At 36.6% G+C, this 18,029-nt stretch overlaps 1 protein-coding gene and 1 pseudogene across 1 annotated transcript in view; one reads left to right on the forward strand and one right to left on the reverse strand.

Annotated features, from left to right (window-relative positions):
* Nucleotides 1-11,820, forward strand: part of FAM83B (family with sequence similarity 83 member B) — a 67,683-nt gene extending 55,863 nt beyond the window's left edge. The window contains exons 2-4 of the mRNA XM_007095537.3: nucleotides 456-620; nucleotides 1,397-1,521; nucleotides 8,400-11,820. Coding sequence (XP_007095599.2) covers nucleotides 456-620; nucleotides 1,397-1,521; nucleotides 8,400-10,701 — 2,592 coding nt within the window. The 3' untranslated portion in view covers nucleotides 10,702-11,820. The remainder of the gene's footprint in view (nucleotides 1-455; nucleotides 621-1,396; nucleotides 1,522-8,399) is intronic.
* Nucleotides 11,821-15,997: 4,177 nt separating this feature from the next.
* On the reverse strand, nucleotides 15,998-16,229 carry LOC102964679 (annotated as a pseudogene).
* Nucleotides 16,230-18,029: the final 1,800 nt, after the last annotated feature.

Below are 18,029 nucleotides of genomic sequence, written 5' to 3' on the forward strand. Positions count from 1 at the left end.
CCTGTAAGATTTTCTTTCTCTGTCCCAGTACTGCCAAGACATTTATTATTGACAGCTAGTTTCAGAGAGCTTGCTTTTCCCTAGAAATGCTTCCCACAAAAACTTGTAACACTTGTTTCCACCTTCCATCTACCTGTCCCATCCCGCTACCCTACTTGCACCCTTGCAATCTGTAATTTGGATTCACCCTTTGCTCAGCATCTTACTAAACTGCAGATTTCCTTTTATTTAAAGCCAGTATGAAATTATTTTGTGCTACAAATCTGTATGTAGTCACTTGTTTATTTTCAATATATTTTTGTATCTTCTATTTTAGGAAGCTGCATACACATTTGTGTATACATTTATAAGTAATATGTGTTTCATTATTTTCTGTTTTATTGCTGGAAGCAAGCAATTTATAAACCTTTCCCTATTGGGTATCTAAAATTGTTTTGCCTTTTTATCTTTAATAGGTCATTGCTTTAGTGATGGATATATTCACAGATGTGGACATTTTCAAAGAAATAGTGGAGGCATCAACTCGAGGGATATCTGTATATATTCTGCTTGATGAGTCCAACTTTAATCATTTCCTAAATATGACTGAAAAACAGGGCTGTCAAGTTCAACGACTCAGGGTAAGAATTCCATGTTTGTTTTTTCTTCAATTATTTTGTGTACCATTTTTATCTCAGTTGAATTTAAGGCAAGTTAAGCTATATTATTCCAAATATATCTGTATATAATATGTATCTATGTCTACATATATGTAACACACACAGAACTATATTTAAGGTGGCATAATGATTAATCGCAGAAGGGTATGCTTGTACTTTTTGAAATGTGACTGAAACCACACATTCTCATGATGGTCTATAAGATGCTTTTCTTGATGATGGAGCACTTAAGTTTCTGAGTTAACTTTGCTCAGTCATAATGAGTGCTTCAGTTTCTGCATGCATATAACCTTGAAACCACTGACTCAAGTGATTCTTTCATTCAGATGTTACTTATCACAATCATTAGGCACAGTGTTTTCAGTTACATGTGGCTTCTTTAAAAAAAGTGTGGATTTTCATTGTAGTTATTGTGGAATCATGCCACTCTAACCTGAAAGGCTGTCTTACAATAGGATCCTAGGTGGTTTATAAAACCGTTCTGTATAAATGTAACATAATGCCTCCTGTTTATGTTATGCTAAGATACATCTATATTTTTTAGTGACTTTTTCTTGGGTGTTTTTTGGGGGGGTGATGTTTTAAAATTTGCTTTTCCTATTTTTTGTTGTTATGTGTTTTTTACAAAAAAGATTATTTCAGGTATACTTTTTTGGTACTAAGATTTTATATTGACATATTTCACATTCAAAATATCTCCTTTCTAGTTATAACTTTATATTTACATGTAATTCTAGAATATTCGAGTGCGGACAGTAAAAGGCCAAGATTATCTTTCAAAAACAGGAGCAAAATTTCATGGAAAATTAGAACAGAAGTTTTTGTTAATTGACTGCCAGAAAGTTATGTATGGTTCTTACAGGTAAGATCATTGTGTTTACCTCCAGCATCATTAATCATTTATAGAATTTATTAGTTTCAAATATTAATGTAATCTGCTTAGATATTTCTTAGAAATAAAAAAGAACCTTTGCACGGAAGCTTGGAGACTTGGGTTTCAGTTCTGGCTGTACCTCTAAAGAACATTAAGACATTGGGGAAGTCATACAACTTCCTCGTGCTCCAAGTTCTTCATCCCCAAATTGAGATGGGTAACAAACATTTCAGGTTCCCTATAGTTCTCTAATGCCAAAAGTTTTTGTTCCTTATGAAAATCGTTGCAGTATGAGCTTAATAACATTTATTCATAAAAATAGAAGCTCTTTATTGCTTTGAAGAACCTGTCAGACAGATTATTTTTATTTTAGTATTATTAAGAATCTGATAGTCAGTCATGTAGTCACTATGTATAGTACTACCCAAAATGCATTTCAGAGTCTGGCTGTTAAAAATGCCATAATAGACACTAGACAAGGTTATACAGGTTACTATTATCGGCATCATTCAAGGTCCCCATTGGGAGAATACCTCCTCCATTCCTCTGTTCCGGCTAGTCTCTTCTACATATGTCATCCCCAGTCCTTACCACTTATCTACAAAGCAGTTGTTTGCATCTACATTTATCAGTGATGAAACTGAAGTTCCAGAAGGTTAAGTGACTTGTCAAAACCCCACAGCTAAAGGCCAACAGCAGTCCAGGGCTGGCAGTCCAGTCCAAGCTCTGCTTGTTCCAGAGTAAAAGTGCTGCCCTAATACTCTCACAAATTCCGGGCATCAGTCCTGAATGGGATGTACAATCAGATTGTATCAACAGGCAGATTAAAATACCAACAAGCACATGTGAACTTCTAGGTCACCAGGGCAGCACAGACTCCCAAGGAGCCAGGAGAACTATGGGGGTAAACAGGGCAGTGCGAGGGGAAACTTTTGCTTCTTCCCTTAATAATTTAAAAAGTCCACAAGAAGGAGCCAGTATGTTGATGTGATTGGCCATGGGCAAGTTGTTTAACTTGGTTCCACTTAGGTTTGCTCCGCTGTAAAGGATAATCCTCGAGCCTATCTCACCTTCTTGTCATGAGAATTAAATGAGTTAATGCATCCGTAACCCCTAAAGTCAGCTATTATTTTAGGTATATTTTAGCCACTACTACCTGGTAACTTTCCCTTTAAGCTCAGAGACCTTTTTTTGAAAGTGCTGTTTGTAGTTCTAAAGGAAAACTTGTTAAGAGCAGAAATTACAACCAGTGCTTGAAATTAATGAGTCCCTTTAAAGACTCATTATATGTGTATGTATTTGTTCAGACCCACTTGGTTTTACAGGGTTTTTAATTGAAATTTTAATTAAAATTAGGAGTTCGCTTGACTTCTAGAATGGTATTTATTAATCTCACCATAATGAATGCTTTCTGTTTTTATTATTTAACTTGACTTTTAAGATTACCTTGAACCATAAATTCACCTTAACTTTGTTTTGCTACCACTAGGCATTAATAGGTGCTGTATATTGAGATGACAATGGCTAAACTACTTTCGAATTGATATTGGGAAAAGCAAACAAACCACAGGAACAAAAACCCTTTATCTTTCTATGTACATCATAAGCCAGAGGCAGAATTTAAGTTACTATTTATGGAAGTGAGGATCGAATGCCTAGTACTGCAGATGATAAAAATTCACCCAAACTCTTATCTAACAACTCTACTTTCCTTATTAGTCCATGTTAATTTTAAATACACTTCTTGAAAAAAATATGGTTGTCAGCCCTTTTTTTTTTTTTTTTTCTTTTCTTCTTTCTACTAATTATCTTGGACCTTTCCTGTTAACAGTATTCTAACAGGATCTGGTGGAATAATTATGAGCCAGTCTTCATAGAAACTGGTTAAAAATTTAATTATTTTTGGTGAAAACCAGTCTTTGTCTCATATTCCAATATCACCATCATTTTCCTTATAGCCCAAATCAAAATGCCACTGTCTTTAGTTCAAAATTCTTTGCCCTAAAACGTCTTCCTATTCTAAACTGCAAGCATTTATTTCCAGAGAGGCCTGATGTCAGCACTAACCACAGTCACACATTGTGTGACGGTTCAGTCATTGTGATGACAGTTTTATCGCAAAAACAGGACAAGTGTTTTGGTCTCTCATGATACTAACATTGATGAGATAAAACACATATACTTTTTATCAATGTGTGCAAATTGAATTGTGAATTGGATGCCCTTGTTTGAAATTGTCGTATGAAATCTGGAACATATTTAGTAAAGTAATGTCTACAAATTTGACTGGGAGAGAATTTTATAAGCATTTTTTTAAATCTTGCTGTCTCTATAAAAGCTACTTTCACAAGACAAGTTTCACCGAAGTTGTTGGCTTCCAGGTGCCATCTCTGGTCAGACTTGAAGATTGTCACGTTGAGAGATCCATGCTACAGCCAGCAGCATGTCACTGCTTTCACTCCGTAGACTTCCCTGTGTGATCCCCAGCCAGGAACTCAGAGTTTTTGAGCCTCTTTTTAATAAGTAAATTCATAATCACATTCCCAACTGCAGGAGTGTGACAGTGGGTCTGGGGGGAATGGGAGTAGTAAGTTCACTTTATTTTTTATCTAGGTAAATATGTGCACACTTTTTTAAAAATCAAATATTACTAAAAGATATGTTATACAAAAGTTTTTGTTCTCCATGTCTCTCCATTGCTGGATCCTGATCTCCAGGTGCAATTATTTAATTCTTTGAGCTGGTTCTTCCCATACTTACTCCATTCTCTTACATAATGTGATTATACTGTGAATGCTCAATCTATCACTTTTAGGTATTATGTCTTGACTCTATCGTATGATGATTGAAGGGTTATATTTCTATTCACCCATATCCACTTTCCCTCCTGCTTGCCATTCACCCCGTACAGTTTTATCAAAATTGTTTGCTAAGTAAGAAGTCTCAATTTACATTACTGAAGTTGTGTCAGAATTGATCGCTGATGAGTCATAGAGTCATTTGTGATATGCTTCCTTTTTATAACAAAGTTAATAATGACCATTTGGTTTTGGTTTTATTCATTGTCTTTGCTTTCTGTTTATCTATTGCTATGTTTTTTCCAGTTGATTCTGAAGATTTCTTAGCACATGAACAACTTTTCCAAATGCTCAGTTACTGCCAAGTTTGTCGTGTCCAATCTGGACTGGCAGATCTTTAACCTGAAACACTGCTAGGGTTCTGCAATTTCCCGTATTCCTGGGCAGTTTGAGCCACAATTTCTTGTATCCCATCTTAATCCTATTTTTCCTTCTTTTTTGTTTCTAAGTCATAGTTTTTTCTCTCATTTGCTCAAGAATACTTTCCGTCAGCATGGAATTTTTTTTTAAGTCCAGAAATTTATAATTTTAGGTGGTTAATGACTTAACTAGAGATGGAACTCTAAGCTGAATCATTTTTCCTTCAAATTTGAAAGACATTGACTGACAATCAAACATGCTGTTGAGAAGTCTCAAACAGTTATTATTCTTTTTATGTAACTTTTTTTTTTCTCCTTTCTAGAAACATCTAAGGTTTCTCTTTATTCCCTGCTATTCTCAAATTTGTTATGTTTCTAGATCTAGGTCTTTTTTATTTATTGTTCTAAGCAATCCAAGTACTCATGTCTTTCAATTCTGAAACAATTTCTCATATATTCTTTGTTCATTTCTTCTCCTCAGTTGTCTCTATTGTCTCTCTCTCTGGAATTCTTATGAACTGGATATCTGCTCCCATTGTTTTTTTATTTTTTTTCCCCTATGATTTTCTATCTGGGAGTGGATAGAATTGTAACGTCTGGGGGATTTTCTCAATTGTTCATTCTAACACATCTATTATAACTTAATTTTTTTTTTTTTTTTTTTTTTTGCTATAGGGGCACTTGGGTGGCTCAGTCGGTTAAGTGTCCGACTTCGGCTCAGGTCATGATCTCATGGTTTATGGGTTCCAGCCCTGAATCAGGCTCCATGCTGACAGCTCAGAGCCTGGAGCCTGGTTTGGATTCTGTGTCTCCTCTCTCGGCTCCTCCCCTGCTTGTGCTCTCTCTCTCTCTCTCTCTCTCTCAAAAATAAATAAACATTAAAAAAAAATTTGCTATCAAATATTTTGAATATCTGCAAATTTCACCATTTTCAAAGTATCCTTTGTGTGTGTGTTTTTTTTTTTTTATAGATGCATGATCTTCTCTATTGCTTTGAAGACACTGATTATAGTTTTTATGTGTCTGTGTTTTTATACATATTATTTGTGCATTTTCTGTTTTCTCCATTTGTCTTTCTCCTGTTTGTTTTGGTCTCTGTTTTGCATCTAAGTTTTTAAGCTTTATAAGGAATCTTCTAAACTTTCATTAAATGTCTGCTGATCTTTTGCTACGTATTGATAAGGGACTCAAATGCTTATTGGAAATCGCATGGGAAATCCTTATCAACTGTTGGGTTTACAGGAGGGTGATTGGCTGAGGTTCTCACATTTTATAGGAAGTTCCCTGAAGGTCAGTAAAACAATTCTTTTATTTGGGGCTATTCAGTGTTTCCAGAGAATAATCTTCAAATTGAATATATACCCTTGAGTGTCTTCCTTTTACATATCACAATATTGTTTTCTGATTTACCAAACCTGGAAAACTTTTCCAGTTGTAACATATTCCCCAGTACCATTACCTTGTCAGTTTCCTAATCTCGACACGTGGAGGTTATTTTTATTTCAGAAACTATACACATCCTTTAGGACATGCAGATATTCTGGTTCTCTCTTCTTGTTACTGGCTCAACATTTTTACTCTTTATTCCAATTTCTGTACTGGCTTAGGCTCTTATCACCTTATGTCAATTCTTTTACTCATCACAGTAAATGCAGTCCCTCATCCTTCACATCTGTGTTACAAAGAGCTACCGGGAAAAAAATCAGTCCTCAAACATCTTTTTATTTTAATTGATCCGAATTTGGAAATAAATCCTGTACAAACTCTCTGCTTTGCTTTCCGGATTTTCCCCCTTTGCTCATCAGTCTGTAATAAAACTTCTTTACTTCAGCTAAACAGAATTTGTTTTCTCTGTTCAACCAAAAGAGGGCCATTCTTGCTTCCTTTCTTTTCCTGTATGTTTCTTCTTCCACACAAACTGTTCCATGCCTTTCGTGCTTGAACTTCGGGGTTATCTGGCTTCTTTCAGAATACAGCCAAAACCCTGCTTGTCTCTGGGGCTTTTCTCATAGGTGATAGCTGACTATTCAATTCCTTTACTTGCTCTTTCGCACAAATTTTATATTCATATCTGCAGTGGGGTTGAAAATTCCTTTAATCATTCACATTGTGTCACTTATTTTAAGTCAGCCTGGTGGCCCGCACATCTGCACAAAAAGAGCACCCGGTAAATGATTCTTCTCATACCATGCTTTCAATAAGCATACTAGACAAAACTGAGTATATCAGAATAGTAAGATTCTTAAGTTGTACACTCCTTACGATATTTTGTATATTTTAAATTCTTACTCTACACATTCTCTTAGTATTTTCATCTGCCTTTGCTATTGTGTCCCCTCTATAAACAGTAAGCTCGTTCATTGTAGAGAATGTCTTTGTCTCCTTTTTCCTTTATTAACCCCTGTTATGTCATGTACAGTATTTGATATATAGCATACTAGAGATTCTTTTTTTAGCTCAGTGACTCTGTGTTACATTATCTAAATTTTTACATGTCAGATTTATATTTTTATATGAAATTCCAACTGTCATTTTTAAATTGTAGAAATTCCACAAAGTATTATAAAGTAGTTACAAACATTAACTTCCTAGAAATTGTATTTTATATTAAAAGATCTCACTTGGCATCCCAAAGCCCTGGCTTCCCAAAGTATACTTACTAAGTAGGCCACAGAGATAAAATGCATGTATTAGCAAAGGCCTATCTTGCATTTTAACATTCTAGAACTATAAGGAATGGTAGGATTATGCTAGCAATTTGGACATGAGGAAACTGAGGCCCAAGCTCATGTGGGTGGATAGCTCAGCAGAAGCCAGGTCTCTCAACTTTCCTACTGATACTGGCTTGCCTGCATTCTGCCAGGATGCTCTATATAAAATACAATGTTTTTTATTCCATAACATCTTAGTAGGCAATGTGCAAAATGTATAGCAGGTTTTTCTTTGGACTTGTAGAAAGTAATGTCAAAAATTATGGGTAGTTTCAAAGCCAGGACTTGAATTGCTTTGTTATTTAAAATATGAATGGGGGCTGGCACCTGGGTGGCTCATTTCGCACCTGACTTTGGCTCAGGTCATGATCTTGCAGTTTATGAGTTCTAGCCCCACATCGGGCTCTGTGCTGACAGCTCAGAGCCTGGAGCCTGCTTCGGATTCTGTGTCTCCCTCTCTCTTTGCCCTTCCCCTGCTCACACTCTGTCTCACTCTCTCAAAAATATACATTAAAAAATGTTTAGGGGCACCTGGGTGGCTCAGTTGGTTGGGCGTCTAACTTTGGCTCAGGTCATGATCTCATGGTTTGTGAGTTCAGGCCCTGCGCTGGGCTCTGTGCTGACAGAGCCTGCTTTGGCTTCTGTGTCTTCTTCTCTCTCTGCCCCTCCCCACTCATGCTCTGTATCTCTCTCCTTCAGATATAAATAAACATTAAGAACATTTTTTAAAAATGTTAATTATGAAATGGGGGAGTAGGGAGTTCCAGGGACTGCAAGCAAGTAACGATTGAAGATGTTCTAAATTGTCGTAGCTGAGGAAAACAAGCAAAAAATACTCTTGTTGACATTAAATGACAAATTTTGCTTAGTGGATTTATATATTGTCCTTAATCTTTTAACAGCAAAATTAAAATTTTCCCATTTTGATTCTTTTCCAGCTACATGTGGTCGTTTGAGAAAGCTCACCTCAGCATGGTTCAGATAATCACAGGACAACTTGTTGAGTCTTTTGATGAAGAATTTAGAACTCTTTATGCCAGATCCTGTGTCCCCAGTCCATTCGCCCAGGAAGAATCAGCAAGGGTGAAGCATGGCAAATCACTCTGGGAGAATGGCACCTACCAGCGTTCAGTTTCTTCACTAGCTTCTGTTTCCAGCCAAAGAAACCTTTTTGGCAGACAGGACAAAATTCACAAACTAGACTCTAGTTACTTCAAAAACAGAGGGATATACACTCTAAATGAACATGACAAATATAGCATAAGAAATCATGGCTACAAGCCTCATTTTATTCCAAATTTTAATGGTCCAAATACAGTCCGTCAGTATCAATCCAGTCAAATAAATGAAAATTGGAAGAGGCATAGTTATGCTGGAGAACAGCCAGAAACAACACCATACCTGCTGCTTAACAGGGCTCTGAATCGAAACATCAATCCTCCAGGTAATTGGAAAAAGCCTTCGGATAGTCTGAGTGTGGCGTCCTCATCACGAGGCGGCTATGCAGGTCACCGTAATACACCTGCCCAGAGTTTTGCTGATCGGCTTGCCCAGAGAAAAACAACAAATCTCGCAGAAAGGAACTCAAATGTGCGGCGGTCTTTTAACGGGACAGATAATCATATTCGATTTTTGCAACAACGAATGCCAACCCTTGAACATACCACAAAGTCGTTCTTGCGTAACTGGAGAATCGAATCCTACTTAAATGATCATTCAGAAGCTGCACCTGATTCAAATGGATCGGCTCTAGGTGACCGGTTTGAGGGCTACGAAAGTTCTGAAAATTTGAAAGCCAACGCCCTTTATACTCATTCTCGGCTTCGTTCCTCTTTTGTGTTTAAACCCACTTTACCTGAGCAGCAGGAAGTTAACAGTTGTACAACCGGCTCCTCAAATTCAACTGTAGTCGGTTCCCAGGGAAGCGACACACCTAAGGAGGTCCTGGACACCCCTACGAGTGTACAGCATGTGACAGACAAGCCCTTGCCGGAATCAACTCCGAAGCTCCCATTGCAGTTGGAGGCACCCAAAATGCACACCTTGCAGGTTCCCGAAAACCACTCAGCTGTCTTACATCAAACTACAAATGGCCATCCAGAGTCAAACAACTATTTATATACATCCTTGTGTGTAAATAAGCAGACAGAAAATCCAAAGAATCAACAAAATGAGAATCTGCTCAAAAGGCGAAGTTTTCCATTCTTTGACCACTCAAAAGCCAATTTAGATCACGGACACAGTAAGCATTATGTATATAGTACACTCACCAGGAGTCGAGTTAGACAACCAGAAAAACCCAAAGAGGATTTGCTGAAAAGTTCTAAGAGCATGCACAATGTGACTCAGAGCGCGGAAGAGGACAGGGAGGTCATCAAGAGAGACCCTCCGAGTGGCACTACCACCAAGTCAATTTCCATTGCTGCTTTGCTTGAAATGAATAAAGATGAACCTAGCAAAGAACTGACTTCAAAAAAGGAAGTTAAAGGTTCGCCAAGTTTTTTGAAAAAGGGGTCTCAGAAGTTAAGGTCATTACTTAGCCTTACCCCAGAAAAGAAAGAAAATCTATCCAAAAATAAAGCACCTGCCTTTTATAGAATGTGTAGCAGTTCTGACACGTTAGTTTCTGAGGCTGAAGAGAATCAAAAACCAAAGAAGTCAGAGCCAAAAATTGATTCATCTCCCAGAAGAAAGCGTTCTTCCTCATCAAACTCTCAAGGCAGTATTCACAAGAGTAAGGAAGATGTAACAGTTAGCCCATCCCAGGGGATCAGTTCTCCATCCGAGGAAGGTAGTAAAACAATACCTTCTTCAGGTCCAGTTGAGAACAAGTTCTTGGAAAGGGCAGGTGATGCTTCTGCCCCTAGATTTAACACCGAACAGATCCAATACCGAGATTCAAAGGAGATTAATACAGTTCTTGCTCCTGAAAGAAAACCAGCTTCTTCTCCAAGACCAAAGCCCAATGAGCTTCTAAGATCTCACTCAACTGACAGGCGCGTTTACAGTCGTTTTGAGCCATTTTATAAGATTGAAAGCTCTATTCAGCCTGCAAGCAACCTGCCAAATACTGGTGTGCATCGCCCAGAAATAAAATCCACAACTGTGGGCAATAGTTATGGCAGGTCCAGCCCACTGCTTAATTACAATACTGGTGTATATCACTCATACCAGCCAAATGAAAACAAGTTCCGAGGATTTATGCAGAAGTTTGGAAACTTCATACACAAAAATAAGTGAAATACTGTAACTTCAAATAGTTTTAAAAATACAAATGACTGTAACTATAAATATTTGTCCAAAGAACCCTGTGGATGGTTTTTGTAACATGCCAATAGATTTCTATAGGGACAGAGTTTGGGGGTATGATGTAAATGTTTACCAGTGTACTAATGTATACAGTAAAGTTCTGTGTGATAAAGTTAGTTGTACTTAATTGCAGTGTAGATGGAATGTCTCTATACACATGACTTTTAAATGGTAGTGGTAAAAAAAAAATGTAATTGTTTTCTTCGGACTGAAGATCTACTTAGGTCTCAAAATAGAAACTTTAGTGGAGAGATGGTGTATGGATTTTAAGCATTCATTCTAAAGCCTTTCCCTTGAAAAAAGGATCATTATACTCTCAATGGCCCTTTATAATATATCTTTATGGGTTCTCATATCTTCACATTATGAGAAAATAGGACAAAGCCTTTTTGGGTTTTAATTATCTTTAAATTCTACAGGGTAACTTGTTATATTTTATTAGTGTTTTATTAATTTTCCTGTGGAACATATGCAACTGGTTGGGCAGCAGCAGTACAATTTAAGTTATATAGCTCAGCACATCTTTCATTTTAACTGAGGTGTTTGCAGACTCTCAGCCTCATATAGTACATGGTAGGAATTTCTTTTCCTAATTTTTTGAAAACCATCCAGGTTGTCTTTCTTTCCACTCTGGACCAAGGGAGCCTATATTCCACTCACCAGTCAGCTGCTGAACTTTTGTAACCATTCCTTCTTTGAAACTTAGAGCAAGCAATAGATATTTGGGAAACTTGAATTGTAAACTTCTGCCTAAATTTTTATCTTGGATTAGTATGGCAATGCTTAGTGTTTTGCTTACAAAAATCCATGATCTTTTTTACGCTGTGCCAAATACAATATGACCGTGTACTGTTTTCATAAAAGTTCTGTGATGAAACTGAGAATTGGTATCTGGCCCATTTCTTCCATGACAGTCGAGCCTGGTTGAAAGTTTTAAATCCTTCGATATCTTAATCTGATGATGATATTTACATCAGAAGATACCCTTTGCCTTTCTTAGAGTAATGAAATTAAAGGCCCACATCCATTAAAGAGATTTAACTTGACTTTACTTCATCCACAAAGTACAGAATTCAAGAAACAATGGATCATTTGAGAAGTGTGAAGTGTTTCTATAAGACTTTAAATATATTATTTAACAGCTTCTGAGCTGCAGTGTGGCCAATATGTTGTTTTAAAAATTCAAGACTAAGTTAAATAATGTCTATGTCATTAAATTAAAAGAACAGCCTTAAAATGTCAGCCATTAAAATAATTGTCCGTAGTATTAAAATACCATGATAAGAACATGACAAGAGAAAACATGACAGTAGGGAAAATAAAACCTAACATTTATTGAGCACTTTTATAGAACCTATAGTTCCCACAACAATTATTTTGCGGTACCTTTGTCCTCATTATTTGTAGGTGATGATTGAGGTGATAAATGAGAGGTAAGGCCCCTAACTCACACAGTTAAAAGGTAATGGTGCTAAAGTGTCTAACATGCAGTCATATCCCTCCCAAATGTGTTCAATATTGGCCTCACCTGAACTATTGAGAATCAAATGAGAGAATGTTTATATTTTCTGATTCAACAGTAATCCACTAAGAAAGGTTTACTTGAATTCCACTGGACAGCAAGGACACGCAGGGGCTTAAAATAATCATAGTAGGTGAGATAGGGAATGAAATTGACATTAATTTCCGATTGTAACTTAGCCGGCCAGGTTTAATTGCTAGGCCACCATTTTGATCTTGTGCTGGTTAACCTGTGACAACAAAAAGAAGGAAAAGGAACTATAAGTGAATTTAACCTGTGTTTGTGCTAGGGAAAGCAGTCCATTGGGTTAGGAAGCTGGGCAGGGAATGGAACTCAATGTTAAATATATGATCCCCTTAACTCTTGACAATGGCCCTGTGAAGTACGTACATCCTTTTTTGCAAATGAGAAAACTAGTCCTCAGAGAAGTTACAAAATCTTCCAAGAGTTGCATGGCTCTGAATTGGTATAACTGGGTTTAAACACAAAAGCCTGTAGTTTTAATACCTTTTTTTTTTTTCTTTTTGAGAGAGAGTGACCAGGGGAGGGATACAAGGGGGAGTTGGCCAGAGGACCGAAGCTGGGTCTATGCTGACAGCGGCAAGCCCGATGTGGGGCTCGAACTCATGAACTGCAAGATCATGAACTGAGCCAAAGTCGGACGCTCAACCAACTGAGCCACCTAGGTGCCCCCTGTAGGTTTGGTACTATACCTTACCATACCTTGTTGGCTTCTACTCCACCATGATTGAGGAACCTTTCCTGAAAGTTGTCTCTCTCCTTTGCTCTATCTTTACAAATTGTAGAAATATACCAGTAACTGTACAGCAATACCATTTTAGAAACACAAATCCAGAATATAAACTCAGTTTAACATTATTCATAAAAGTGGGTTTTAAGACTCATAATCTCATTGTTATAAGAGTCCCATTGTTTTGGAAAGCTGTGTAATAGATTGGAAATTTAGCACAGTTCCTAATAAATTAATATCATAAAAATAAAATTGAGAAGGAAAGTTATTTTTCTTTCTTGAAAAATAATAACAGGAAAAGTAGCCAGTTGTATTTACAAAAATACTGTTGTATTTACAAAAATTTTGCATTTTTTAAATGACCTTTGGAATGTGCATTTCCTTATAATCAGATAAATTCAGTTGCAATGAAAAAAACCTAATTGCTAGTGGGTTAGTTTTCAGAATCCTCTGGCAATTGTATAATCTTCATATATTAGTATAAAATTATTAAAAATCATTAGAATTGGAGTCCAGTGAATGAAAGAGATTTTTCATTTTGCTCTTAGAAAGTCATTTTTGTAATTATGAACCATGGTCCTTTACCCACTCACCAAAGCAGAACCCATAGCTAACCAAACCAAATTGACTTTAATATTACCCATTCTTTGTCTCTTAGATGGGGCAAGGGGATAATGGGCTAAGGGGATAATGGGCTAATTGTCTTTAGGCAGCTCTGAAATTGGAGTCCCTAAAATGTAGAGCAAGATAACTTTGAAGCTGAAATTGCATAGACTAGTTTTAATCATGTTTAATTACAAGCAAAAGCTTGTTGCTTTTTTGTACAGCCACTGCCATCATTTCTGGAAGCATAGATAGCTTTTAAATAGTCCCTGAATCGCTCCTCTCCCTAGTGGAATTGAGAAGTGCAGGGTGCTTTATTTCATCTACCTGTGACAAGTAGCTTGGGCTTTTGCACAGATTTATATTCTTCTACCTTTTTTTTCCCTTTTATTTATTTATTTTTTTCCTCCAGAAACATCTGTATTTCAGAATCTATACTTTCCAAAGTTTCTGTGGCTGAGAAATTCCTCAGGGTTAAGACTGAGTAAGCACGTAATACTTCAGATAATTTACTCAAGAGTTTAAGTTTTAAACAGACACTATCCAACTTTATGGATATAATCATTTCAAGCAAAACACTTTTTCTCCCCATATCAATATTGGTGGAAAGATAATGGCACTTAGATGTACTTTCATATTACAGTTTGGTAAGGCAGTTTTTACTCTCTACATCGTACATTAGTTTGTACGCAGAAACTCAAAAAAGATAGGTACAATTTCAAGGTAGTTTTGGGCAGATGTCTTCAGAATAGTTGAAGTGCCTACATCCTGAACATGCTGGTATCTCTCTACTATTATGATTGGGATTAGCCACATTTCTAATGTGGTGTGTTGAGTGATGGGTATATGTTGGCAGTCTACTTTTTATGGAAGCAAATGACCTTGTTTAACCAAGACGACATCTAGTGTGATCTAGATAAGCAAGGAAGAAGTTGAACTCTGGCTACATTCAACTTTAACTTTACTCCAGATTATCCAGTTATTCAACTCTTATTCCACAGATGCTTGTCTTTCGTGAATATCTGTTAACTCAATGTGACTGGCCAAGGGGTGTAAAGAAGAGTCTTTATTTCACATTAACTACATGTGATACTGTTTGAAAAAAAGTTTGTCTTAATAGTCAGTTTGGTTCTAGAATACTTAAAATTAAAAGGATGAAATTATAAACCAAAGAGTCAATTTTTGTATACATAAATGTTACCAAAGAAGTATTCTTCCAAATTAGCCTGGTTTTAGATCTAATAAATAAATATTAACTAATTTTGTACAAACATCAATATACTGTATGTTGTTTGTTTTTTATCTTCAGATATATATGCATTTCTCCATTTAAGCACACGTTTTCACTTAGCTTTATATCATGAATTTAAATTTATGCACATTTTAATGTTTATGAATTTTGAAATAATATCTTAAACACTTTAGGTTTTATTTTTGATTAGCAATTATATTTCATACAATAATTTATCCATATTTGATATCCAGTGACAATACTCTCCCTTAAGCACAATATCATATACATTCATTCTCTATTTCTATTTCTACTGGAATATACAGTTATTTTAAATAACTTGGCACTTTGAAAAATAGAGGAAATTTTGTTAAAAAATTGATAGCTGACCTTTGTATAATGTTACAGCATTTAGCTTGTGTAAAATATTCTTAAGGTGCATTTGTACTAGATCAATTAGTGACATTAAATAATCTAGAGTCTGAAAGTTATTTAAAACTCAAAATGCATTTTTTTCTAGAAAAAAATGCCCTTTATATCACAGATTAAGATGCAGTCAAATACTGTGTATTGGGAATTAAGTAGTGTTGTTTTAAAGGCAAATGTAAGTAAGTATAATTTAAGTAGGTAAGTATAATTTTAAGGAAAAATCTTGAATTTTTCTCCATTTACCATAAATATAGATGTTTAACAAAAACCTAGTTCAATGGAATGATAAGGAAAATAGATAAGGTTTTACTTTTGTGACCATACTAAGACCAACCTGAGGTAATTGGACTAAAGATGAAAGGGGACTGAAAGGAGTAAACGTGTGCCCTGCCTGTGGGAAAGAATTACATGAGGTGAAATTACCTGAGCTGAAAGCATTGAGAGACTGAAGCAAGAGATATAGAGATGAAAACTCCTCTGAGTTAACAAAATGCAACATGCCAAATGAGACATTTCTCCCATAATAATCTATTTCAACAATCTGCCTTTTTTGTTTGTTTTTTGATGGTCACACATATGCCTTTATTCTGAACAGCAAATAGGACACTTCCAGCAGTAGTAAAAAAAAAAAAAATAATAATTTACAAAAGTGAGAATTTGGTGAAGTCTTCTGGTTGGAACCCTTGGGAGCTCATATGTAGATGACAACCCAGAGCAGCAAGAAGCAGGACTCCAAAGCCCATGAAAAGCGAGGCAACCTAGGAGATGAGGAGATCTTTGCTGATACCCCGACTGTACTTGGTACCTCATAAACAAAGAACTAAGCACGAAGAAATGCAAATGGCCAACAGCACCACAGTCAGATGGGGGAAGACAGCCAGCTTCAATGGGCTGGTTTATCTACTCACAGCCTCAAGATCCATTTTGCTAGGCACAGGGTAATCCACTCCTCTGCCACTGGAATCCAATCTGGCTCATTTTAACACACATACTGGGAACCTACTTTGTTCCAAGTATTCAGGTTGTAGTAGAACATTGATGTAAGGGAAAAAAAGAGAATGTCTGGATAATCAGATGCTGCTGCAAATTTTCATGAGTGTTTTAAGAATAGCCCAAACTAACAGCAAAAATGTGTATCTTACCCGAAGTCTGTCCTAATTTGTGCCTTGATGTACTCCTAGTGTCTAGCAAGTGCACAGAAGAGTTGCCTGATAAAGTCTGTGTATGCATTCTATCATTTCCTTAACTGTAGTTAGATAAATCCGTACATTAAAATGTACATATTATAGGTATCTAAATAGCCATTTGTACTAAAAAATATGGATGGATAAATGCAGCAGGAGTCCTAGCTTAAATTTCAGCCACATTTACCCTACAATCTGGACATCTTTACAGGTCCAACAGATCCGTTTTCTGAGGATACATATATTGGAAGAAAAGGAAACCCCTGATGAAGAATTCATTCTGAAGGAAAATGGAGTAGAGCTGCTCAAATTCAGCTCAGAGAAACTTGGCGCACAAGGGAAGGAAGTGGTGACCATATGTAAAGTCATTCAGATTGTTTAGCAATGTCAGTCATCTATGTGGGACTGCAACAGAAGAGTGACTTCCCTAAAATCTCCATGGATGATACATGGAGAGTCCAGTGTCAGGGTCGCCGCCATGGGTGCCTTCACCATGACCCTCAGCACACAGCCTCCCATTTTCAACAGCAGCGTCTCTGCTAACGCTAAGTTATAGCTACAACTGTAGACTCTACGCTGAACAACAATGAGGTATATCTACCAGTTTTGGTGTGAGCAGCGATTGGCCACTTTGCCACAGGGGGCCAGAGCAGAAAAGAATAGGTACCATGAGGAAGCCAAGATAGTAAAACCTTCTAGGGAGTCCTAGAACATATACAGTGGGGAATTAGGAGGGGTGGAAATTCCACCAGAACATATTTAGATGGGAACTTACCATTCCCTTATTACTGAACTAGAATGGCTTGGCCAATACAAGTCATGTCTGTCACATATCCACAACAAACAAAGTGTTTATGACAAAATTCACAAAATGAATTTGATAGAATGGTCTCCACTGTTTTAATTAGAAAGAGGTAAATGGGAGGGGGGAAGCCAATCCCACCCCCCAAACAAAATAAAAAGAACCTTTTATCAGGGACTTAATTTAGAGAACAACTTTCAGGGTACATCCTGATATCAACACATTTTACTTTTACACTTTTTTTCTAGCTGTAGGAATAAAAATTTTTAACAATCTTTATGTGTCTCGATTACCAGGGACACTCAACTAGATTTAATAGACCATTTTTTTTTTAATTTTTACTTTTATTTATTTGTTTTTTGAGAGAGAGCATGAGCATGTACTCCAGCTAGGGAGAGAGGCAGAGAGAGAGAGGGAGAAAGAGAATCCTAAGCAGGCTGCATACCCAACATGGAGCCCAGTGCAGGGCTTTACCTCATGAAGTGTGAGATCATGACCTGAGCCCAAATCAAGAGTCTGTCACTTAAGTGACTGAATCAGCCCGGCTCCCCTAGTAGACCACATTTTTAAAAGAAAGTTCTTTTGGTGTGTGTGTGTGTGTGTGTGTGTGTAGCTTTACAAACTATCAAAATTTTATTTTGGTTCACTACTAAGACTACATTAAAATAAGTGTTCTAGTTAATAAGGGTCTACAATAAAGCTCAGAACTGGATGTGTTTTTATAAATGGGATGTCAA

The sequence above is a fragment of the Panthera tigris genome, chromosome B2 (assembly GCF_018350195.1).
Source record: "Panthera tigris isolate Pti1 chromosome B2, P.tigris_Pti1_mat1.1, whole genome shotgun sequence".
In the NCBI taxonomy this organism is placed as follows: domain Eukaryota; kingdom Metazoa; phylum Chordata; class Mammalia; order Carnivora; family Felidae; genus Panthera; species Panthera tigris.